Genomic DNA, 26732 nt, shown 5'->3' on the forward strand with positions numbered 1-26732 from the left:
TAAAGAGCTCGGTCGTAATTTCATGACCATGTCGTTCCGTACGTCCGCTTTTTTGGGTGTTCTCTCATTTCACTATGTCAAAATATTTTTTTATTAAAACCCTAGCCCCTACCGACGCAGGATCCGACGAAAAAATATAATGCCCACATTGAAACCCAGACACAATTAAACTCCAAAAATGCCTAACATCTGATGATAAAAAATTACAGAAATTTTCATTTGCTTGGTTGCGTATCAGGCTAGCAAAGCAGCCAGCCGCCAAGCGTGCTGAGTTATCGGGCCGGTTCCTAGAATTCGAAAACCATTGTTTTGCACTTGACGCGTGGTACCTCGCTAGTCTAGACGTGGACCAAGTATCTCTACCCACTTTATCTATACTATATTGATTTGGATAATTTATAATTGTGTCGACTGCCGGTAATCATCTCTCGTCAGTCGATATTGTATTGGATCCCACTCCACTATCATGTGCATTAGGATCACTTTGTCGTGCCCTTCTAGAAATAAACTTGGATGTATTTGCAGCTGAGCATAGCAGTAGAAGACGGACATCTAAAGGCCTACAATGGGAACTTCGAGCCGGTCATCGTCCATAGAATAGTTGATATTATAAGGTAAGTTGAATGTTGAAGAGTTTTAGTTCTCACCAATGTTTTGGGAGTAGCGATAGTTGGGTGCGGAACGGACTGCCGAGACGAATGTCCGCAGGTTCTAATCCTAAAGGCACATACCTTTGACTTTTCTAAAATGATGTGTTTATTCTTTGTGAATTATCGCTTGCTTCAACGGTGAAGGCAAACATCGTGAGGAAACCTGCATACCTGAGAAGTTCTCTATAAGAATTTCGAGGGTGTGTGAAGTCTACCAATCCGTACTAAGACAGCGTGGTAGACTACGGCCTATCCCCTCTCAGTAGTGGAGGAGGCCCGTGCACAGCAGTAGGACAGTATATAATACAGGGCTGATATTATTAATATATTTATTATAACAAAGTTCAATTTTGTCGTCTAACCATTTGTTGTCGATACTTGTTTGATAGAGGCATATTTACCAATGGCGAAGTGCGAAATATTTCAAAAGGTAACCCGATTAAAAAATAATTGCCTTAGTCAACATTCGCGACCAATTTAACACAAAACAAAAACTAAGACAAACGTAAATAAACCTAAAAGGGAAGCCGGTAGGAATCGCTGTATGGACACTTCGCTACTAATATTTACAAATACTATAAATAAAATTCAGTTTTAAGTTTTTATAGGTAAGGCTTATAATCAATATTATAACACGAAGCGCCTGCACGTCGACATATTGTATTGTCGATACGCTTGATTCTCGACTTTCTGAGATAATGCTATTCGTGAAATATAGGTCGGCCAAATACAAAAGTCACGCTGTCGAATATGTTCCCAAGCCAAAGCCCTAACGATATTCAAATGAGTACTATCTATATTAGTGTACTATTTACATTAGTCTCTCTATCTTTCTATTTGATTAATTTCGTATTTTTTTTTCGTACGAGACGCCCGGATGTCCTTTTCCCCGGTTTCCTTACGAGTCAAAATACTATGAGTTCACCCGGGGAAACAAACACCCATGCTACTGTTCAGCACTGCACTGTCTGGGCGACCAGCACCAGCGCAGTGCATAGCTGCACAACAGAATACTAAATATTTCTACGGAGCCACTATGGCGGCTTTTACACCTTGTATTAAATGATTTTATTTTTGTTTTATTGCTTTAGTAGCAAAATGTAGGTAAGTGGTTACCGTCGCTCAGGGACTTCAGCATACCAGGGACACCCCAAGCCTACTCTAAATAGAACTAGCTCTAAATTCAGACGTTGTTCCCAGGGCCAGCCAGGTTCCAGGCAGACCTGAAGAGCTTTTCTACATACTCTTCAATGAGAAGGAGGGTCTGCTCAACTGCTACATGTTCAGAGCCAACTCTATAAACGAGGTGAGTCTACCAAACCTTTTCACAATTAATTTCACAAGTTAGGTAGGTATCGGACCCATTCAACCCCTAAAATTCGTACCCTAGAATAAAAGTTGTAGATAAGTTGTAATTCAAGTGCCCATTGATCCTGATAGGAGATCAGATCTGACGGGTCAGCAAAAACTTATCTGATGCAAGTATGATTTCTACAGTTGCTTTTTAACAACATGCAAAACAAAAAAGAATGTTAAGTTTTTAGTTATTGAGTTTCTTTTGTCAAAGAATTCTTCAGTCTTCCCGTAATCTAATATTCTATAGTATACCAGCAATCAGTGGAGTTTAACTGGTGCCAGGGTCTGGGTGGAAGTTTTAGAGACTTTACCTTGTCGGAGGAGACAATGTTTTACTACGCGGCCGTCGCAAGCGCAACGCTTTGGTTGGCAGATCCGTTCGGTAACCCTTAAAGCGGCCATTGGCAGCTATAGATCACCGTGGTGTACGAAGGTGGCCATATTTGATAGTAGAGGATCTCAGGACCAGCAGTGGGAAAGGGTCTTAGCTATACTAATATATAGCTTAAGAGTTAGTTTATTTAAACGCGTTGATCTCGGGAACTATTGAACCGATTTTGATTTTTTCACTTATCGGAAGCTACTTTACTCCTGATTGTTATAGGGTACTTTTTATCTCAGGTAAATGTTTATCCCGAAAAAAAATCGCGCGAGCGGAGTTGCAGGCAAAAGCTAGTAAATATTTTTAATGTATAGGCGTCAGTGATATCTTAGTAGATGCATTTGAACAATACTAATCCACTTTAAACATTACGTAATTCACCGGCTAATCCATCTGATTGGAAGTAGGCCCCCAATGTTTGCGCATTTCTCCCAAATTATATGCCAACCAAAGGAGCCACGGCAGTGTTTGTGCTAACGAAAGCTGTTTGTTTTGATAGCCATCTGTCAGTGTCAAATGACAGATAACGGAGCGTAAACAGTGTCACGCTGTGTGGTTTCACTTCTGAAAAATAAAATAATTTAGAGGTTTCTGCTCACGACTTGGCTTGCGTGTAAATCTTGGCTGAAATAAGTCCTGTTGAATATTTACTTTTGCCCGACCCGGGGATCGAACCCCAGACTTCAGCACTGTAGTCATACCGTAATATAACTATACCACTGAGGTCAGTCAATATGCAATACAATATAATGTAATAATGAAATGTCTCTAGTCACCTTCGGAATTCAATTCCTTATTAATAATTAAGTACAAAGTACATGCAGTGCTAAAAGTGGATTTATTTCTTTAGGTATACGAACATTTTTCGGGCAGCGTCTTGATTTAAATACGGAGTTTGGAACTTCTTGGTTACCCGAGCCTTCATAAATAAGGGTTATTTTGTCTACATAATATCAGCCTGTTTCTAGTAGAAAGTAACCCAAGATCGACAATCTTGCGATTTTTTTTAATACAGATCAGTACTGGCAAAAACGATAAGAATGTTTAATTTTACTTAAATCCTAATTAAAAAAATATATTATTCCTCAAGAATTATTTAAACAGACAAAGGCCCTTTTTGCCTGATCATCTTTATTTTTGAGTCATCTGATTTTTTGAAATGCGGAAGTGGATTCGTCACTTCTGCTGTCGACTGTACTGCATCATACAATGCTGAATATTCATACTAAGAACAATTGATGTTACCCGACAAACACTCATAATATATAACGGGCCTTGAACCAATTTTAAAATTAGAATCTATTCGCATATTGAATTCTTATTCTTGTTCGTGTCTAGTGTCCGATGGTGATTGGTGGCCAGTATTTTTATATTATGGCTTGTAGTAAATTAAAAAAAATAAACAATAATATATTTTGTGTCGTGTACTTATGCGTTAGTGGCCAGTAACAAAATAATCAACGGCAATAGACAAATATTGGTTATTCAGTGAGTATTGTGAATAGAAATTATACGCAGATAGTATCGAACGATAAAAAAATAAACAATCAGTTCCGTAATACATGCTTTGAAAAAAAAAAACATAAAAACAAGTTATATAGTTAGTAAACTCCACATAACTCCACCCTTCATGACACTGGCCTGTTAAAAGGAGGAAATAAAAAAGAAACAAGTATTTAAATTTAATGAATGCCAGTATTAAGTCGTAAACATAATTTGTTACGATACACTTTCAGTGACAGTCAATAATACGATAATTAAAGATTATTAAAGACGTGTTTACACGGAGGAAAATTGAGGAAACGTTCGTGGAGATTAATAAAGTCAGTGTAATTGCCAAGTGCGTTCTGAAACACCATTAAAAGACAAGATGTTATATTCAGTTTGGACTCCGCTCGCGCGCCAAGCAGCCGTATACTACACCGCTTCGATTTCCAACGTGGAGTTTTGGCTGGGCGTCGTTCTAATACTGCTCGCGTGTGAAATGGACCTCATATATTTTCATATTTTGAACAATTTCAATTTAGAACATCGATCGTGATGCCAACCTTGAAATTGAAATTTGGAACTTTATTCGATGGAATGTTTTGAAAATAGAACGCTAGTCGTCTGCCAACCGCGCGGCGTGGACGTGTTTGTGCTGTGCGGCGGAAACATTCGCTATATGGACTGTATTTTAGCTGAAAAGAATAGTGCTTGAAGCGTAACGTGTATATTTAACTAACACAAGTTAGTTACAAAAAAATCAAATCTTTACAAAGATTCTAATTGTAATAACATTCAAACGCTAAAGTGAAATCAAGGAAAAACAACCATTAAGATACCAGAAGTACTTTTACCTTCAAACTGGTATGGAAAACTTTACTAATTGACGCGCAAAGAAAGTGCAAGTGCGACTGTACCGACTAGTAAACAGAAAACATATGATGTTGGTCTGCATTAGTGTGCGGTGTCGGTGTGCGGTGCGAAAACAATTTTGAATTTCGGAAGCGGTATTTTTATACTTTTGTATTTAGGACGGTGTTATTGGATAACTAAGTAGATTTAAATCGGTGCAAGGAATATATATTATACAGATAAATATATTGGTGATGAGAAAATATACATAAAAATAATAATTAAACATACTTATATTATTGACAAACTTTTTGCACGAAGACTGTGAGAAAACGATTTTTTTTACAATTGGAACGTGACAAAAAAAGAGTTCACTAAATGCATTAATTAACACCGAGTTACAGCTGCAGTACTCCGAGGGGACATTGTTGAATGACAAATATGACAAATGTTTGAAATTGGAACGTTGTAAAGAATATTTGAAAATCGAAAGTACATTTTGTATTTGGAACACTTTTTCAATGTGACCGTTGTTAATTGGGATCGTAAATTAAGAGACGGTTAATGTACTTTTAATGGGTGTTGTGACGTCACAAGGTTTTTGCGGCCAGTGCGTTGTATTTTTTTTTAATCGTGATCAAAACACGTGTGACGTAGAACATCGATTTTTGACGCGTGAGTACGTTTATGTCCTTGTTTATGTTTGTCAGTGTGTGGTTTTTTGTTGCTATCCATTTTTGTGGTTTCAAATAGCGAGCGAAGTACAAAAAACCGCTTATCAATGCATATTTTTGTTTACATTACCAATGCCTGTATGGTGCAGTGGGTAATGAAGGGCTATGGAGCAGGATTCAAGTCCTAGATCTCAACTAAGAATCGAGACATTACATTTGCATTAACCACTTTTAATTTCGGGTTTGGATTGGGTTACCGATCGACAGTTGCTTGTAGTTAGCCTTAAGCTCAGTACTTAGTATCATTGTGGTTGTGGTGTGTGTTCTGCTAAACTGAGGTTAGGTTTTATGACTAACCAAATAAAAAATTGTGTTCGAAGTCAAAATTGTCTATGGTGGTGGCTGAAACAGTTGCTCTGCCTACCCCTTCATCGGTGATGGCGCTCGCTTGTTTTTAATAAATTACATTTTTACCAAATTATATCTATACACAACAGGAACTGGTTATAACGACTTCGGTTATAGCGACTCATCGATTATAATTACATAATGGCAATCCCAAAAGAGTATCATTTATAACGACTATCGGATATAGCGTCCAGAGTCGGTCTTTTCAATATGTATAACCGGCTTTTACTGTATTATGTATGTTTGTGTATTGATAAGTAAGGTCTTTACCGGTGTCATTATTCGGTAGCGCAGCGCCATGTGCGGATGGAGTTGTAGGTCCCGGGTTCGATACAATTTGTGTGGCATTTGTGTCGGCTCTATAACAAAAATTACATATTTGATACCCAATGAGCTCTGTACGTAAAAAGAATCCTATTTGATACCTATAAGAAGGGTATCCCTTTTCTCTTTTTGAGGTTAAGAAAGTGTTTACGCTGATATAAGACATCCCCCCCCCCCCGTGATCATGAAGGATACAAAGTCTTAGAAACGTTGGAGAAACTCATAGTATACAACTTCAAATCGCCTTTAACGTTAGTGTCCTTTGCAAAACCGTTTTTCACTAAACAAAGAAAAAGGAATCTATGGATTGTACTGAATATGGAGAAGCGTTTCGAAATTAATTTGTTCAGCTACTTTTGTTGCTGGCTGTACTTGTGTTGAATTATTTGGATTATCTATAAAAATAGTGATGTTTAATTTCCTCTGAGTTGAAAGCCGGTTGCGCGCATGAGTGAGGAGTAATATGAATCAGAAGTCATATTATTTCATGGATGAATGTACAAACTACAAATATAATCTATATATATATATAAAAATGAATCCCTATTTCACTTGGTCACGCCATCACGCGTGAACGGCTGGACTGATTACACATTTTTTTTTGTTGAGTTTGTTATTGTTAGAAGGTTCTTATGAAAGAAAAAAATTCAAAACATTGCGCGTAAAATAAAAAAAATTAAGAAAACTTAACGAAAATATTAAATTTATATAATTGACAATTGTTTGAAATAACTGTCAGCGATAGACAGAATGCGCGCTGCAAATTCATAGTTAGACGAAAGACGGCATAGGTAATACACTCATATAGGAACCGATTAAGTTAACTTGAACATTATGATTAAGACCTTAAGTCCATTTTAGTTTAACTTATCGGTTTGTCCTTTTACGCAGGAACAGTTTTTTTTATCGAAGGCACGGGAAAGTGGCGTCACTGCGCCTGATGAAAGACGGGACAACGTCTGTCGGGTCAACTAGTCTATAATAATATTGATGTTTAATTTACTCTGAATTGAAAGCCGGTTGCGCGCATGAGTGAGGAGTAATATGAATCAGAAGTCATATTATTTCATGGATGAATGTACAAACTACAAATATAATAATCTATAATATCAACGATTATTTTAAGATCGCAGCGTGTGCGGACTTTGCACTGTTTTGAGCAAAACAAGATTTGCCCGTCATTCATATAGTAAATAGCGGATTTAACGCATAATAAATGTCGGCTATTGTCTTTTGTTTTGGAAATATGTTAACCGGCAACCTCAGGGACAGAGACGTAATAATTAATTACATGTAGGAATATTTAAAAACGTAATAAATAAAATTCAAGTCTTCCCTGACGATTTTAAAAGTGTGAGCACACGGGCGTTTAAATAATCGACTATTGAGCCGTTCGTTTAACCACGCGCGTTTACGTTAAGGAAATAATGACAGTCGTGCGTTCACGGTCCGACGGGCTCATTTCCGTACCATGATATGATAGGTGGTGAACCTGTCGCGATTTAACACGTTTCCATCCGTTTCCATAGCACTAGAGGTTTTAAATTGAAAACACGACAAATAATAAAAAAAAAATTAAAAAATAAATCATCGTGGTAACACAAATAAAAAAAAATAATCTCAATGTAATATGTTTCATTAGGCCAGCGTGGTGAACTAAGGCTTATTCCTCTCAGTAGTAGACGAGGCCCGTGCTCAGCAGTAGAACAGTATAGTGCATATTTTATATCCGCCCGGATATAATAACCCGGATAGCAACCACCGTACACAAGGTATTAAAACCCGACACAGTGGCCCAGGTGAGTGTGTCGCGTTCCGGGATCAGCCTGTGTATATCCGGTTCTAACAGACCGGCATAATTGTGTCGACCGTCGACTAGTAATCATCTCTCGTCAGTCGACATTCTATTGGACCTCACTCCACTTACCATCAGGTACAGTCATTTTGTTGTGCCAGTAAAGAAAACACAATAGCCTTTAAATCTTTTGCGACGGTTGCAACCAGGAATAAGGAATATAATGGCACTACGACCATCACATTTACGCTGTTGCCTTGATGCGTAACTGCGTCTCGGAAATATCAGCCAATTTATTTTTACCCAAGCCTACCCGGAAACGGAGAATGCTCCCGCTGTCTTTATGCGAGGTTTAGGTTAGAGAAAACTTACAGAAATCGACTTCCGCAAGCAATTTTACTGTGTATACAATCACAAGATTACTTCTGCAAGTTTTGCCGCGTCGCCATCGTGCAAGATTTTTTCTGGGTTAAAAGTCCTGCTATGTATTTGCAGAGATAAAATGCCAGTGTCTTTTCCAGGGTCTTAAACTATCTCGACACTAAATTTCATCGAGATCCCTTCGATAGTTTTTGAGTTATCGCGTTCTGAGAAACGTGGCTAAGAACTTTGTTTCATAATCTGTAAGAATTCAAAGATTTGCACTAACAATCAATCGCATGTACTACCAATATTTATCAGTATTGGTAACACAGTACTACTGGACATAATAAGACTTAACATCTCATGTCTCAGTGTGGCGAGCGCAGTGGAATACCAAACAATACTTTGTGATTCAAGATGTTGTATGGTGTTTCTACTGTTTATGGGCGGTCGTATCGCTTACCATCAGACGAACGGCAAGCTCGTCTCGTCATTCAAAGCAATAAAAAAATCCCGTTGAGTGCGATGCATTTTACTCGGCCAGTATAAAACAAACCTTGTTTTTATTTCGATTTAATTAGTTTAATTTATTCTATTGTATAAAATTTACGTACAAATGATTTGTCAAGGATTTCCTGCTAATATGGGTGTTAAGGTCGTATGCCCTTTTCGGTTTGTTGTGATATTTGATTTTTTGGGTTTTTCATGATAATGCGATGAAAATTAGTATTAAAACCGGTCACATTTAGTAATGCCTACTACAATATTACTGGCTACAGTCGAAATAAATTTTCAGTAGGCCAGTATAATTATTGACATATAACTTTTTTTCGGATTTCATCGCGGTTTTTTATATTATAATGTACAGAGTTTTCGAGGTCTTTGTAGCCTTCCTGGTAATGCTAGGAGTGGGGGTGACTACGGGAAAAAATAATAATATAAAACACCGCGATAAAATCAATAGAAAATAGGTTTTATTTCAATGTCTAAGATTCGCGTAACCAACAGTATTATTATTTCAATTAGCGAGGGAATAATCATCTACAGTCTCGTCTCTATCTAGAGGGCTCTTCACTTACTATTAGGAGCAGCGGAGTCACTTTGTATTGTCTGTATAAAAAAATAAAAAATCTAGTTATCTATTATTATATTTGGACTTTACTGAAGCTACTATGATGTGGTGTAATTTAGTCCTGCCACAGTAAAAAGAATCTTAACATTGTAGTCTTAAATCCTATATGGTTATTACCCCGGCGCACAATGAATGCGTATGGAATAATTGTATGTAGTTAGCGCGAGTGATATCGACCGATATGAATGCCCGCAATGGCGCGCTTTGGCCAAGTGCCGCGAGGTCAGAGGTCATCACGGTGTCATCACAGAGGTAACCCGATGATCACCGTTTATGAATATCCACTGCTCTTAATGTCATCGTGTTGCTACTGTTAACGCTATTACAAAGCGAGAAACGCCTACTGGACTGCCGCTACTGCATTGTTTCTGAGAGCATTAAAGGCATGCTTTCTTCAAGTGTTCTCCTGGCAGGTCAAACCACATAATATGACGTAGCGAGAACTGTGCAGATTTCAAATTACTTTGACTGACGTTAGTAATTGGACACATGAGTTTGTTTTGAACAAGGGCCTGGTGGTTGGCGAATACCGACACCTCAGCTTGGCACAGAGGCTCCATATATGATAAAAAACCCTGTCTTACTGACACATCGGGTAACTCTGACATACGACTTTAGATACTTTCCCGCCCTCACACCCACCACTATAACTCCTGTAAGCCAGGATCAGCAGTGGCACGCATTTTATGACACTGAGCAGTGAAGTTTGGGGAGTCTCAGGGAAAACTAATACGTCATTATCCCGCAACGAAATTAATCAAATAGAATGGAAATATTAATTGTCCACTTCCCTCCATAGCAAATAGCAGTTGCTATGGTGGGATACGACATGTGGGAACTTTACTAGGGATTTTACTTGTTTGTCAACTACAGTAGGAGTCGAAACCATACGATAGCACTTAGCGTAGTGCACGCGCGACCGAACACGTGCGGCTCTGAGGCGACGCGCCGGCAGATCACAACGATTACTTTTTCCTTCTCTGTATCATCTAATATAGTTTATAACTTAAACTGATTTTGAAAAGAGCAACACCAGAGTTTCTTGCCCGTTCTTCTCTGGTGAGAACTGCTTTCCGAACTGGTGATAGAGTTAATATTGACGGAATCTAAATAATGATAAACATTGTACAGGTTCAAATAAATAATTTTATTTCGTTTACGTAATGCATATACCTCGCATATCTGGCGCATTCACATTGATAAAGGTCTACCTGTGAGACGTGACTCCCGGATGCCCAAATAACTCCTTCACCAATCAATACTTTAAGCCCAGCACAGCGTTCCTAATTCTTTACGAGTGTAGAAGATCACCTTAACATCAATTAACCCAACTACACATTGACCAGCCTGTGACATAAAAAGAGTAGTGAAAGCACTCTTACAAGTATCGTCATATCACAACCGTATCACTCGTTCGCAACGTGAACAATGACGTATAAAGACGATCTTGGATTTTAAGCCAAAAACCAAAGTCGACGATCCGTGTGCTTTCTTGGAAACCGTTTGGATTCAGTCCAAAGTTTTATGATTGTACAAAATGTATCTGGGAAATATCTACCGATCATGCTTTGTGGTATTGCCTGTTGTTTATTTTCCCTGAGCCCATTGTTTTTCTATTGGTATAATATAATTCCGCAAACGAACAAGTGGTTTGCGGGGTCACTTTATGTTAAAGATTCCAAACCTCGTAATTATCTATTATATTAAAAGAATTATGGATTGCCTTGTCCTTGAGTACTAAGGATTAGAAAACGTTCGGAAATTTCATTCACTAACAAAAGCATTAGCAGCTGTCGTTTTACTGCGGTTTCTGGTCTGTAACGGAGAGAGAACTTCTGTATTAAATTAAATTTAATCAATGTAATTGTTTTTGTATTCCAAACCTTACAAAAAGGCATGGTTTTTAGCCCTATATATGGTAAAACTGTTTTATAAACCCAAATAATGTGAATTTAATGGGTTGAATTGTTTTTATTTCCATATGTTGTACATTATGTAAATGTATTCTTACCTATTTTCCTGTTCAACACGTTCTTTCCGCCTTAATAACTACCGACGGGCACAAACTTCACGGGAATTAATATTCATTTAGTTTGTTTGTTCATTGAACATGTTTACGAGTTGACAAACGACAGGAGCGGGTGAGTCACTGGCTTAATAGTAGGATATGGGTTTAGTATCTACTTACCTTGCTTGTAGATCTGTCTGATAGAACGTTTTACATTTGACCATCAAATGGTGCCCAAGCGCAACAGATTCGATAGCAATTTAAATTGGTATGTAAATATACCGGATATGTAAACTGCATTTGCGCAGGCGGAGCCGCGATAAAAAGTTTCAGTTATTACAAATTTTGTTTATTTAGCAATTAAAGTAGCAATAAACTTAAATACAGATATCCTGGAAGGGTTAGGCAGAGGCGTAACCACTACATCCATATTTTAGCAAAGTTTAAATCCACCCCGTGACCCGATGATAACTGACTAATGGGTACAGATTCCAATTTCGAACAACTCGAGTGTTTTGTTAGTTAAGAAAAATACTAAGCTCTATTATGTTGCTTCTTTTGCCAACAGATAAAAAATGAATCCGACTAGACCCCTATTCGGTTCGCACTCTGACACGTCAACTATAAATCTAAAGAACATGGTAAGCTGTGTCTGTGGATGTTTTCTAGTCTTTGTGATGTTGGTTTGATGTTTTCTATTATTTTCTGACGTTTGTTTGACTTTTATTGACATTTTCTGACAGTTGTTTGATATTTAACATATTCTCTCTATATTTGACGTTGTGTATTCTAACCATTTACCGCACGTATTCTTTGACGTTCTACTGGCATAATAATATCGTTTTATGAATTAATAGCACCATATGTAGTATTTGTATCTTCAACCTTTCATAAAATCTATTTATTAACATGAAATGAAGTCTGCACGATATTAAACATTAATATTTATATTTTTTCATTTAAATATGTACTTAGACCGCTTCTTCGGTTGGTCTGGAAACCTTCAGAGGAGACATATGTTCAGCAGTAGACTTCCATTGATTATGAGATGATATGCTCATGTGTATGTCCTAAGAATCGAAGGCGCAACTAGTGCAAAGTATGCAGTGTGTATCCATTTAATGATTTATCAATTTCTAGTGCTGTAGTGTTTGAACTAAAACACTAACTGAATTACTAGGTTATTCTAGTAATGTGCCGTTTAGGCGATCCATTTCCTCGGGCGCTTTCCTATTTGATACTACACGTAAACAAAAAAATATATTTTATCATCGTTCTATTTAGGGAAGCTATTAATTACGCTAATGGATAATTTTGGGTGGTGCCGTTGTTAGAAGGTAAATTAATGTGTATAGCAGAAATGGCGGTCGATTGCGGGTGCGTTCACTTAATGTGGATAAAATTTAATTAATGGTTGGCCAACGATTAATTACAGAACTGGCCCTCTTCCTTGTACAAGTTCATCTTTACATACAAAACGTTTCTAAACGATTTTGTTCAATAACTGAGTTATTATAAATATTTTTTTCTTTCAAATTTTGAAGTTATTATACTATACTAATAATTGTGTCATCATTTTCTTCCTCCTCTCTCGTACCAGCCTTCACCCTACTCCAAAATTGTGGTCAGGAATGGTTTATGGATTTTTTGGAAATTGCGTTAATTGTTTACAGTTTTACATAGCGTTTGACGTATTTTTTGTCAGTATTCAGAGGTATTGTCTTACGAAACCCAGTCGTTGAAAAAAGGCTACATTAGTCTGTACGAATGCTAAGTGGCAACCTTGACATATCCAACATAAGGTTGTGCGGGCTGTCATAAAGATTTTCACTCTAAAACTCGGTTTTGTTAATAATGCAATCGAGGAAACTTTGAAATGAACTCTCTGCATCGGTGTTCCCAGAGTGCTGTGACTTGTCCTTCTTTAACCAAGACTTAAAAGAGTGGCCACGTCCAGATAGGCTACGGCTTGCTGTGTCTCTGGCACTGCAAAGTCCATGAGCAGCGGATGCTGCTTTCCATCAGGCGGACCGCTTGCTTATTTGCCTACTAAAGCAATAAAAAAAATACAGTACATTAATTACTGTGAATCTATACATCGGTATCTATGGGTTGTGTGAAGACGCAAAACAATTCATTATTACAATGACATATTATTAGTCGTTTGTTTTGCGTGTTTGTTCGAAGGAATGTGATAGGGTTGTCACTATGGCGCTATTGATTGTAAAAATAATTAATTTATATCGTGAGCATCTAGGGCACCTAATACCAATGATTACAATTGCACATGAAGACCAGTATGGTAAAGCTACTCTATAGACAGTAATATACTTACAGTTGTCTATATGAATGGGCTAGCTCGGTTTAAAGAATGTGGTTATCGTATGGTATAACGGACCAGGCCCTGAGGTTAGACCTCTCCCCCGGGCCTTTAGCTGTGAAAAGTAATAAAGCATCTCACCTACCAAGAAGTTAATAAGAACCTTGTTTTCCCTCCGGGTCCTCACATCAGTCAAGGCTGCTACTGGTCGGGCTACACACTAGGCGGAAGGGCGCATTTGTTTGCATCTGGATCCTTGGTTAAGTATCCGTGACATTGGTTCAGCGGGGATATTTACACCGTCTTTCATACTAGCCACCAATACAGTATCTTCCTTTTTTATTCGTATTTCATTTGCCATCAATACAGGCAGTGCGTCCCGTGATTCTTAAGATTTTTTTTAAGGGCACATCAAAGTACTCATACTGGTTTGCCGGCCTATAGTATATAAATTGCCATAACATAATTTCGATGCCTCGTTCAATCCTTTTTAATATTAGTTTGCTAGGCATAATAATATTACAGCAATAGTTAAGTATGAGTTCACCCAACCATGTATGTCTGTGCGCTGTTGAATGTTTTCATTACTGTAATTTGTATGTCTTTTCAATTGTTACCTATCATACGTCGTGGTGTAACAACAGATTTCTTGTGTATTGTGTTCTTATATACTGTTTGATGTGTCTATATAACATATTATTTTGCTTGTGGTAGGATATATTTATAGCCGGATAGCGATCACCGTACACAAGGTGTTGAACCAGTATTGGCCCGTATAAGTGTGTCGCGTTCCGGGATCAGCCTGTGTATCCGGTTCCAAAAAGCCGTTAAATTGTGACGAATGTCGACAGGGAATCGTCTCTCGACAGTCGACATTCTATTGGACCCTACTTCACTTACACCTACACTTGGGCCCGTGTAAAAAAAAATGAACATCCCTATTCTTTAAACGTGTAAGCGTTAATGAACATAATGGTAAACAACAATTGACCGTCTCTGTTTTTTATTGAATGAACAATCATAACTGATTCCAAATCAATGGGGATGACGCCATCTTGTCTTCGATTGACGCAGGACACAAACTGGTTGTGATCAATTAAAGCTCGTGTATTGGAACTGGTCGACTGATAATTACAACTTCTATAAAGATTGATGATCATGAAACTAATAAATTTTTGTATGGAGTGTAATCCTGGAATTGTCATAAGGGGTATTATGGTGACTGTTTATTTTAAGGTCCATATTAGCCTATCATGATATAGCCAGTTTTTTACTCAGGAGGGAGCAAAACCTTAAATATTGATGAAGAGGTCACGGGGATGTTAACACGAAAATTTGATATAGGTAATCTCAATAATTCCAGACAAATACTTACGTACAACTATGCCATATTCTATCATATAACAGTTTCTATAGCACTGAAGTATGAATACGCCAACCCGCGTGATCTGGTGTTTGCTGATACCATAAAAACATAACATAAATGTATTTTGGCTGCAGCATGAATTAGTCATCTAGTCAGTATCAATGGCTCATAGAAATTGGGCTCAAAGCGGCAGTTTTGTTGGTTTGAAATTATCGAGGAACCGGAGAAAGTTCCTAGATTTCCCCAATCCTCATATTTTTAAAGGTCTGCAACATTTCTTTAATCATTTCTTATGCTTACGTGAATGTTAGACATTGAAATAAAACTAATTGTCCGATTTTATCGTCGTTTTTTTTAATAATTTAATTGTCTCCTGACGTTTCGAAGGCTTTGCAGCTTTCATAGTCACGGGACTGACCGCTAAGAAATCCGAAATATAGCTCTATCAACAATAATAAATCTTTCTTTCTTTCTATTGACCAAATATAAATATTTCTCTACCAAAATACCATCAGGTGACAGCCTTGCTGGCTTACTTACCTAAATATCCAATATCTCTACCAATACTTCGTCTCCCAACCACCAAATACGTTAACTGCCTTCTAAACTACTCTACATCATTCCAGGTGACAGACCTATTCGGTCAGATGCGCGAGCCGTCTTCGGGGGGCGTGAGTCCCCGGGGATCCACAGGCTCGTTGGCGAACGGCGCCGTCACCAAGAACATCGGCTTCCTGCAGCAGAACGCGGCTGACCACCTACCCTGGAACAACCACGCGGTGGAGCTCAGCGGCAACTGTAACAACACTAATCTGTAAGTTATTTATATTATTGAAGACTTACACATTTTTTCTTGGAGTACAGTGAGAGCTCTACTGAACAAAATAAGTTACACGGATTGATCTAAAAGAACTGAGCAATCAGAGTAGTTGGTGGTAGGAAATTCGTATCCGCACGGATAGCGAATACAGTGGGCCCTTATGAATGTTAGCCTTCGATATCAGACTGTGTACTGTGCAGTGGTGACGCTAGCAGGGGCGAGGTCTTCGGAGGAAAAAATAGGTTTTGTACGTTAACAATTTCGTAGGTAAGATACTTTGTTGCTTAGTAGAGAGGTGAATTCATAAAAGGCCAGGGCTCGGGTGGTTATCTAGTTTGCTTCTACATCTTCCTATTGTGTATCGCCCCACACTCGTGTCAACCTATAAACTGTAGTGATGTACAGACAACCACAAAAATTGCTGAACAAATTTAAAACTACAATAGGCTTCTACATATTCATTTAATTTTATTTTTATACTTAAACTGAAGTTAGCCATGTTAAATTTCATTTAGCAAAGAAAAAATGGTACTTGATAGGACAAAAAATTTTAAAGGCGATTTGAAATTTTGTATCTGTTTAACTAATTTCGTGGCTGACTGTACTAAGAGCCTCACCGATAAACATTTTTAATTAGTGATTAACCTCTTAAAATGATGGAGCCACGAGAATGAGTACGTCGCAAAACACACAGCAAGCTGTTACTTCACATCGTTTATGATACAGCGGAGTACCACGGTGGGCCAGAAGTGATAGACTATGGTTCTATATTCTTTACAGCAGGGAAATACTTTTATCACATATTGTTCATTCCGCCGGCCTGAAAGAGTTTTCCGGGATAATAGTTGACTCCGCTCCTATTGGTCACCGCGTGATGCTATAACCATTCCTCGATAAATAGGCTATCTAACACTAAAATAATTCTTCAATTCGAAACAGTATTTCCGCGTACAAGCGCGTTCAAACAATCAAACTCTTTAGCTTTATATTATAGATAAGAAGTGTAGGCGTACTTGTAACGTCTCAGCTTACCCTTACAAGCGTAAAGAAGTTCTGAACATTTGCAGCGGTTGCGAGCCGCAGCCAGGCCTGGTCCGCAGCGTGAGCAACGCGTCGGCGCTCACGTCGCTCTGCGCTGATCTCTCGCTCTCAGACTCACATTTCTTCGAGGTTAGTGTTAAACTCAACTGGTGGTTGATCTCATATGTGAGAGTCTGCCTGGGTAGATACCACCGTAATGTCTATTTCTGCCGCCTAGTACCATTGTGTAGTCACTGTTGTGTTCCGGTTTGAAGGACATTGTAGCCAGTGTAACTACTGCACGTAATGAGACTTTACATCTCATGTATTTAAAGCGATGATACAATACACAATCTCGAATGCATTTGTTAAATATTCGTATTTTCAGGTGTTATACATTGGTAAAGTGCGCATATCCCAAAGGAAGGTGCCGGAGTCGTTGATCGACGACGCACTCACTAAATTCGCACAGCACGAAGCCGAGAAGGCTTTGAAGAGGCGACACAGTCTTCTGTCTTCAACTGGGGTCAGTTATCATTTTATAGAATATTTTGTAATATGTTTTATGTTGAGGGGCTCCTTTTTCCGCACTTAGCCCGTAGTAGGTCGGGCCGTTGGGCGTGATAAGCCACCTATAGGTCTAGCCAGCCCAACTCCTAGAAGCGTTTATAATAGGTAAACGTTAACTCGATACGAACACTATATGATAATGTAAATTCAAATAATAAATATAAATTCCTTCTAGCAGTACTTGCCAGAATAATTCACTATGGTTTTTTTGGTTTTTCACTATGTTGGTAAATTTCTCAATCAGTTACAAGATAAGTATATATACTTAGGTAAACCTATTACTATTATATTCTAATTTTATTTTGTACTACAGACTTCTATATATAGCAGCGAGTCTATCGATAATTTATCAGAAGAGAAAAAAACAGAATTCACAGAAATAAGGAAAATTATATCGCCGAGCACAACACCTTTAGAACCTATCAAAGGAAACTCGTGGAAAAGTGTGGAAACCCTTGCGGAAAACACAAGACAAATAGACGATGAATTCGATCTATTCACAAAAGAGAGAGTTGAAAAAGTAAAAAAGCCCACACAAGAGAGTCTCATATCCCTCGGCGTTCCGAAAAACAATCTCGGAACAGTTAGAGAAGACGAGGAAAAATGCGAAATCGGGTCCGTCATCTCAGACACGTCGAGTTCCACGCCTCGACAAATTCAGAACGACATCGACGCGAGGTCGGACGTCGAGAATCAGGCCTCGAAAAATTCAGAATCGGAATTCGTAGATCCGTTGTTAAATAAGAAAAGGGATATGAGTATTAATTTTAGGGAGTTGCAAAGAAAGGATGCTGACAAGAAAATGGTGGAGAACAAGCCGTTTCTGAGAGATAGATCCGCTTCAATAGGCACCATTAGTAACAAGACACCAATAGCGCAGTTAATCGGGGAACAAAACAGAACTATGTTGTTTCAAGTGAGTACAGTTTTTCGTATAGCCTATGGTTCACAGCTGGCACACTCACAGTACTCATAATAAAAAAAATCGCAATATGTTAGAATAGGGATAGGTAAAACGACACAATACATTCTAAGCAAAACGTGCTAGGTATATATTGTTTGCCTTTTTCGATTCGTGAGCATTGCGTTGTCATGACGACTGCCGTATGTTTATGCTCACACATTACATAAAATGCGAGTGTGTTATACTAGTCCATTGAAAAGTTACATTTGGGGTTGCGTTTTTTAGAGGACGCAATTTTATTTTTTAGAAGTGTAGGGGGGGTCAGTGTTAAGCTAAAACCAAGTTTGTGGGGTCGCCACCCTTGTCCCACGGCCGCCATCTTGGGTTGAAATGGTTTTTACGATGTATCTCTTAAACTATTTATCTAACAAAAAAAAATTATAAACATTTTTTGTTGCAAATTAAATTCTCTACAACTTTGGTCCAGTAACTTTTGTCGTAGAACTATAAATAAAAAAGTTATAAGCAAAAATGTTAAGCAATTGCTTCATCTGTCCCAAAGCGATTCAGGATCCAAGTAATTCGCGTACAAGCCGACAACCGCGGGTTTGTGTTGTACGTAATGAGAGTACAAAAAAAAGTATTATGAACCTTATAAACACACGTTCTGATGACGTTGCAATGGACATTGCTTAACATTGAATTTCTTAACATTTTCGCTTATAACTTTTTTATTTATAGTTCTACGACAAAAGTTACTAGACCAAAGTTGTAGAGAATTTAATTTGCAACAAAAAATGTTTATAATTTTTTTTTTGTCAGATAAATAGTTTAAGAGATACATCGTAAAAACCATTTCAAACCAAGATGGCGGCCGTGGGACAAGGGTGGCGACCCCACAAACTTGGTTTTAGCTTAACACTGACCCCCCCTACACTTCTAAAAAATAAAATTGCGTCCTCTAAAAAACGCAAGGTAAGGCCTAAAAATGTAACATTTCAATGGACTATACGCCAGCTTTAGATAATCGACCTATCTCTGTCCAACGTGTGGTCGGCACTCAGAGGCTTGTCATTGTTCTGAGGGTCGGCCTGACGCCGACTTTTCATCGCAAATTGCAGTAACTATCGAATCGTTACCGAGAATAAACCAATCAAAATAAATCTGTAGCAATGTCAATTATTTATTCTGGTCAATTCTCCATCGTACGAAGATAGCATAGAGTTAGATGGGTTTATTTCAGCGAGGATATATTATTTTCAGGTCGGTCGATCAGAACTTCGTCTCATAAGTCCGGACAGGAAACAGATACTACTTCATCGCGCGTTTAAAGACGTCGTGAGTTGTGTCCTCGGCCGGTACAACAAGGACCACTTCGGGTTCGTGTGCCGCGAGACCAACGACACGTACGCGTGCTACGTGTTCAAATGCGAGAGCGATGGCGTCGCCGGGGAGGTGGTCAACGGTTCGTACACGACACGATTTATCGTGATACGATATGTCGTGACACGATTTATCGTGGTACGATATGTCGTGACACGATTTATCGTGATACGATATGTCGTGACACGTTATATCGTAACACGATATTTTACATTGAAAGCATTATTATTTTATAAGATTTTTGCTTTCTTGACATTATGATATTTGGACTGACAAGTTAATCGTATTTGTTTTACCCACAGCTATAAGGCAGGCTTTCGTGGCGCATGCGGACTTGTTGAAGAAGACGAGGGAGAAGTCTCCCAATATGACCTGCGAGCATTGCCCCATGCTGTGGTACCATCGGCTATGTCACGATATCGATGGTGAGTACTGATGGAAGCTACAAAAATAGTTCAACAACTTCACAACGCTTTCATATTAACTTCAAACGAAATATTATTTTTTCTTTATCAAAAAAAGTTAAAAATCGATTTGAAATTGTTCAGCTTTTATGGTTGACTTTACATAGAAAATCCTAAAGCCTTTATCTCCAAAAGGCTAGAGAAACACACAGATACATTTACCCAAGCTTAAACTTACCATTCCGTAGTAACTAAAACGTAGGCGGAAATACCACTTACTAACAAAAAAAAAAAATGTAGTCAAAAATATATACTATACTTTTTATCCGATTTGGAAAATCGAATCTAGATTCTATGGATCACAGCTGGAGTACGCAGCCCACCATACCGACGATTATAATAGAAGTTGGTCTTTTTAAGGTATGAACGACAAGAAAACCCACGCGTTCATCCTACGCCGCATCGAGCAGCTCCCTGAAGATGAACAGGACCTCATCATCACCAAGTATCAGGGCGGCACCAACCACATGTACGAGGTAACCAGCAAATGTAGTACAATTTGAAGATCTCACTTCCTACTCATATTGTAAAGGATTTTCTTCCAAAGCTCGGAATTGTGTCTCTTTTCTTTAAAAAAGTCACAGAAGCACATTATCAGAGGGTCTACTTCAAAAACGATCGTCGAAACGTCGATCCGAAACGAAGCTACGACGAACTTCGGATTTAACTTTACTACTACATTACTTCGGATTCGTCGCGGTTCTGTAGCTTACCTTAGTGGTAGGATCAATTCACTGTGTATATATTTTTTTTTTGGAGAAAGCATTGGAATTTTATCCTTGCTGATGGTTTTAAAAAGGGATGGCGAAACTCTATAAGTTCATACAAATTCCATGTCTGAAATATTGCGATGAACGGATCGGGTCCGTCGTGGAATCCGTCATCAGATCCGCAACACTTCGTAGTAACAAAACGTGCAATCCGTCATCCACAACTACGGATTTAATTTTTCAAAGTAGACCCTCTGGTTCGGAGGTGTACAGGATTTGTACGATGTGTCATTTGAATTAATTCCATTCGCTGGTTCACTACGATTTCCCGGTAGGCAACGGCTTGCTGTGCCTCTGGCATTGCTTTAGTCCATGGACGGCGGATGCTGCTCACCATCAGGCGAACCGCAAGCTCGTTTGCCTACTAAGGCAATAAAAAAAGTGATTGACAATCAAACATTCAAATATCTTCATATAAAATAGTAAGATTACACTGTAAAGCGGTTTTCTAGAATTTGTATATCACTTCCAGACAGCGGACCACAACTCGTTCTTGATGATGTTGCTGCGAGCCCACTGCGAGGCGAAGCAACAGCGGCACGTGCACGACACCGCAGAGAACAGGTGTGTTGACCAGCTTTATATCAAAGCCTTTATATTGGCTACAAAATACACCCATTAATTCTTCAGCTAACAAACTCAGCCGGCAGTCCTTTGGAAGCGACCTTAATACGTATGGAATAAAGTCTCTTTTTATTGCTACTACTTAGTCATCGTGGTTCTGACACAATAATGTTAGGTTCTGATGTGCAAGAAAACTTGCAAACATCTACTTCTGCAAACAATTTTCTTTGTAAACAATCTCGACAGGCAAACTTTTGTACATTTTTAAACTGATACTACTCGCAGCAAGTATGTGTATAACATTTATTCAAATATAGCCGTTATTGTAAACGCATTTAGAATTTCTTGCACAATATATTGCTGCAAGAGGTTGGTAGTCTAATTTGGCTGAATTCATATTTACATTTCCAGGTCCGAGTTCCTGAATCAATATTTAGGTGGAAGTACTATCTTCATGAAGGCTAAACGTTCCCTTTCGAGTGGTTTCGATCATTTGCTCAAGCGGAAGGCGGTTAAAGAAGAAACAAATACAGTTATCGTGAAAAAGGTATGAAGTACTAACTGCCAGCTACTCTCCATGTCCAATATTTTTTACATCTGTGCACAGCTTTATAATGTGATATTTATTTGTGATGACTGCAATTATTTCTTTTGCTTCTCTCCATAATGAAATATCTGCTGAGACAGACTATTGTACCAGACCTGCTGTAAAAGGATATTCAATTTGAAAACGATCTGTGTATAGCCAGCTACATAAGTTCTTGAACAAATAAAAAAACTCAAGTCACCTATTGTGTCCGTATCAACTATCGTTCCTTCTTAAAAAAAGATTATTTCGATTGAAGTTAACGTGTACAAATGTTTTGTAATGTTTAATTTGTTTAGTTACTTTCTATGGCTGTCTCTACACAGAACTCTTTGGGATTTATGTTAGCCATGTAGTAAAACTGTTCTTTGCTTCAGGACTCCTCCCCTGTGCCGCCAAACATTATGGAGACATCGTCGGAGCCCTCGGGAGCCGAACTTCAGCTCCCTGACACCGGCCGGAGTAAGTCTCTCTCGCCGGCCATCGTCACTCATGATGCTGGTATGTTGAATGTGTGCAGAGGATACTAAAGGAAAACAATTAAGCAAAATCTGGTGGTGGTAGGTTTATCGTTTGCGAGGGTCCGTCTGGGTAGACGCCACTGCAGTGTCTATTTCTATCGCCAAGCAGCGTGTGTTTGCGCTATTCTGTTCAGGTTTGATGGACATTGTTGCTGGCGTAAATACTGGGCATTGTTGGTCTTTACATCTTTTGTCTCAGGGTGATGAACGCAGTGGAGTGTCACGCAGTACTTTGTAGTTTTGAGTTCTGTATAGTGCTACTGTTTATGGGTGGTCGTATCGCTTACCATCAGGTGAGCGCCATGCTCGTTTCGATAGTCTATAGTAAAAAAATATTACAATACATTTATTGAGAGCTAATAATTAATTTTGTTGTTCGTCCAATAATCGAATTAGCATCACGGTTTACTGCAATATACTAACGCGACGATGAGATCTTATAACATGAACACATATTGAAACAATGTTACAGATAGTCCGCCGACGCCCAAGACACAAATGACGCCACCTCCAGAAGAAAGAAGCGAAGCGGATGAGAAGGATGAAGTCACTTCTACCAACTCTCCTATGATGGACATGTAAGTTCGTATTGTTAATTATTAGAGAATTTTGTCTTTTTCTTACTTTTTTCTTGGATCATACGACGCCCACTGTTGTCAACCTGTCTAAATAGATACATTGCTGGTTTCCAAAACAGAACTTATGGAAACGAGTGTCTATGGTGGGTCATCATACGTCTTTTAACATAAATATTTGTAAAAATGCGGAGTTGACACATGATTTTAGATATTGCTTTAACAGTGAAGGGAAACATCGTTAGGATACCTGCATACCTGAGATGTTTTCTATATAGTCCATTGAAAAGTTACATTTGGGGTTGCGTTTTTTAGAGGACGCAATTTTATTTTTTTGAAGTGTAGGGGGGTCAGTCTAAAGCTAAAACCAAGTTTGTGGGGTCGCCACCCTTGTCCCACGGCCGCCATCTTGAAAATAGGGGTTGAATTGGTTTTTACGATGTATCTCTTAAACTATTTATCTGACAAAAAAAATGTATAAACATTTTTTGTTGCAAATTAAATTCCTTACAACTTTGGTTCAGTAACTTTTTGTTCGTAGAACTATAATTAAAAAAGTTATAAGCGAAAATGTTAAGAAATTCAATGTTAAGCAATGTCCATTGCAACGTCATCAGAACGTGTGTTTATAAGGTTCATAATACTTTTTTTGTAACTAAAAGATATAAGTTAAACGACAACTTCAACACAATATTATCAGCTATTCTTACAATACGAGAGATTAGAAATAATAATAATAATAGCAGGCAGATGTTCTTTTGTTCCCTAATGGTCCCTTGGGTATTTAGGTATTAATGAGAGTACAAAAAAAAGTATTATGAACCTTATAAACACACGTTCTGATGACGTTGCAATGGACATTGCTTAACATTGAATTTCTTAACATTTTCGCTTATAACTTTTTTATTTATAGTTCTACGACAAAAAGTTACAAGACCAAAGTTGTAGAGAATTTAATTTGCAACAAAAAAATTTGATATATTTTTTTTGTCAGATAAATAGTTTAAGAGATACATCGTAAAAACCATTTCAACCCCTATTTTCAAGATGGCGGCCGTGGGACAAGGGTGGCGACCCCACAAACTTGGTTTTAGCTTTAGACTAATCCCCCCTACACATCAAAAAAATAAAATTGCGTCCTCTAAAAAACGCAAGGTAAGGCCTAAAAAATGTAACATTTCAATGGACTAATAAGAATTTTCAGAGTATGTGAAGTCTGACAATCCGCACTAGGTCAGCGTGGTGGATTAAAGCCTTAGCCCTCTCAGTAGTAGAGGAGGCCCGTGCCCAGCAATGAGACAGTATATAATACAAGGCGGATATTATTGTTATTATTATATAAGATTTATATATTCGTTTCCGTTTTTTAGTTTCCTGAAAGTGAGCGACTCTCGCCCGACGGCCACTGAGGGCGGAAACGAACCGGACTCGACCTGGCGACAGGCTATTTATGAGAAAGTCGTGCAACCACCCGACGTTCAGGAAGGTATCCTATTATATTAATACATTTATATCTTATCTTACTAGCCTGGGTATGATTTCCAAATATTTTTTGGGGTTTAATTCTTGAGTTAGTAACAGTCTTTGTAGTTTATCAATTTACAAAACTTTTTTTTTCTCATTCCTATTTTATATAGGGTCGGCTTGCTAATATGTCTGCGCCAAGCTGTTCTGTCTTGAATGGTCGGTTCATGAAACTATGTTTATTTATTTCAGAAGAGCTCTCAAGCGCTCTGCTAGGGAAGCCGTCGGTGCGCAAAGGCAAGCGCACGAGGGAAGAGCTCAGACAGCTATGGAAAATGGCCATCGACCAGACCATACTGTTGGTCAGGATGGAGAAGGAAAATGCTAAGTTGAGAGGTAAGTAATAGTGAAATATATAGCACAGGCTTTAGGTTAGTAATATTCATTTTACTGTTATTATAATATGAAAGAATGTAAGTATTTTTTGGCGCTTGCAAGCTACTCGCAGCACATAGGGTATTGAATGGATTTAGACAAAAAATCATAATTCAGTAGGTATATATGCGTTTCATGTATAAGGGAGCTGAAAAAGGTTGTATACCTTTTAATTGTTTATAGTATGAATGATTCAACTCAATGATTTTTTTATCCTTGTACATTTTAAAATCATAAATTGAATTAGCTGATGTACGGGGTCAATGACCTCCTTAGCGAAGTGTGTCTTGTATCAATTCATTAGTGAAAGCAAAATCGTTATTGTGATTAATTGTGATCGTTTAGGATTCACCAGTCGTTTCCGCTCAATATAATAATGCTGCGTTTGTAGAGAGCGAGGAGTCGTCGGCGGTGCGGCGCATCAAGCTGGAGTACACGGAGTTCGGCGCGTGCGACGCGGGCGCCGCGCTCATGTGGGACTCGCTGCTCGCGCGCGACCTCTCGCGCCCCGCGCAGCTCGACCGCCACATGCTCACGCAGGCCGTCATGCAGGGTGAGTGTCGGTGCTCACACACACACACACACACACACATGTGGGACTCGCTGCTCGCGCGCGACCTCTCGCGCCCCGCGCAGCTCGACCGCCACATGCTCACGCAGGCCGTCATGCAGGGTGAGTGTCGGTGCTCACACACACACACACACACACACACATGTGGGACTCGCTGCTCGCGCGCGACCTCTCGCGCCCCGCGCAGCTCGACCGCCACATGCTCACGCAGGCCGTCATGCAGGGTGAGTGTCGGTGCTCACACACACACACACACACACACACATGTGGGACTCGCTGCTCGCGCGCGACCTCTCGCGCCCCGCGCAGCTCGACCGCCACATGCTCACGCAGGCCGTCATGCAGGGTGAGTGTCGGTGCTCACACACACACACACACATGTGGGACTCGCTGCTCGCGCGCGACCTCTCGCGCCCCGCGCAGCTCGACCGCCACATGCTCACGCAGGCCGTCATGCAGGGTGAGTGTCGGTGCTCACACACACACACACACACACACACACATGTGGGACTCGCTGCTCGCGCGCGACCTCTCGCGCCCCGCGCAGCTCGACCGCCACATGCTCACGCAGGCCGTCATGCAGGGTGAGTGTCGGTGCTCACACACACACACACACACATGTGGGACTCGCTGCTCGCGCGCGACCTCTCGCGCCCCGCGCAGCTCGACCGCCACATGCTCACGCAGGCCGTCATGCAGGGGGTGAGTGTCGGTGCTCACACACACACACACACACACACATGTGGGACTCGCTGCTCGCGCGCGACCTCTCGCGCCCGCGCAGCTCGACCGCCACATGCTCACGCAGGCCGTCATGCAGGGTGAGTGTCGGTGCTCACACACACACACACACACACACACACACACACACATGTGGGACTCGCTGCTCGCGCGCGACCTCTCGCGCCCCGCGCAGCTCGACCGCCACATGCTCACGCAGGCCGTCATGCAGGGTGAGTGTCGGTGCTCA

At 39.5% G+C, this 26732-nt stretch overlaps 1 protein-coding gene across 1 annotated transcript in view; it reads left to right on the forward strand.

Moving 5' to 3' along the window:
- The window catches only part of LOC115446424 (TBC1 domain family member 1), a 39495-nt gene that overhangs the window by 1963 nt on the left and 10800 nt on the right, over positions 1 to 26732 (forward strand). The window contains exons 3-18 of the mRNA XM_030173084.1: positions 526 to 614; positions 1851 to 1956; positions 15742 to 15929; positions 17003 to 17105; positions 17344 to 17481; positions 17839 to 18441; positions 19693 to 19894; positions 20115 to 20237; positions 20637 to 20752; positions 21519 to 21610; positions 22022 to 22157; positions 22574 to 22697; positions 23190 to 23295; positions 24663 to 24778; positions 25009 to 25152; positions 25583 to 25744. Coding sequence (XP_030028944.1) covers positions 526 to 614; positions 1851 to 1956; positions 15742 to 15929; positions 17003 to 17105; positions 17344 to 17481; positions 17839 to 18441; positions 19693 to 19894; positions 20115 to 20237; positions 20637 to 20752; positions 21519 to 21610; positions 22022 to 22157; positions 22574 to 22697; positions 23190 to 23295; positions 24663 to 24778; positions 25009 to 25152; positions 25583 to 25744 — 2548 coding nt within the window. The remainder of the gene's footprint in view (positions 1 to 525; positions 615 to 1850; positions 1957 to 15741; positions 15930 to 17002; positions 17106 to 17343; positions 17482 to 17838; positions 18442 to 19692; positions 19895 to 20114; positions 20238 to 20636; positions 20753 to 21518; positions 21611 to 22021; positions 22158 to 22573; positions 22698 to 23189; positions 23296 to 24662; positions 24779 to 25008; positions 25153 to 25582; positions 25745 to 26732) is intronic.

Source organism: Manduca sexta, chromosome 28 (genome assembly GCF_014839805.1).
Source record: "Manduca sexta isolate Smith_Timp_Sample1 chromosome 28, JHU_Msex_v1.0, whole genome shotgun sequence".
NCBI classification, from domain to species: Eukaryota; Metazoa; Arthropoda; class Insecta; order Lepidoptera; family Sphingidae; genus Manduca; species Manduca sexta.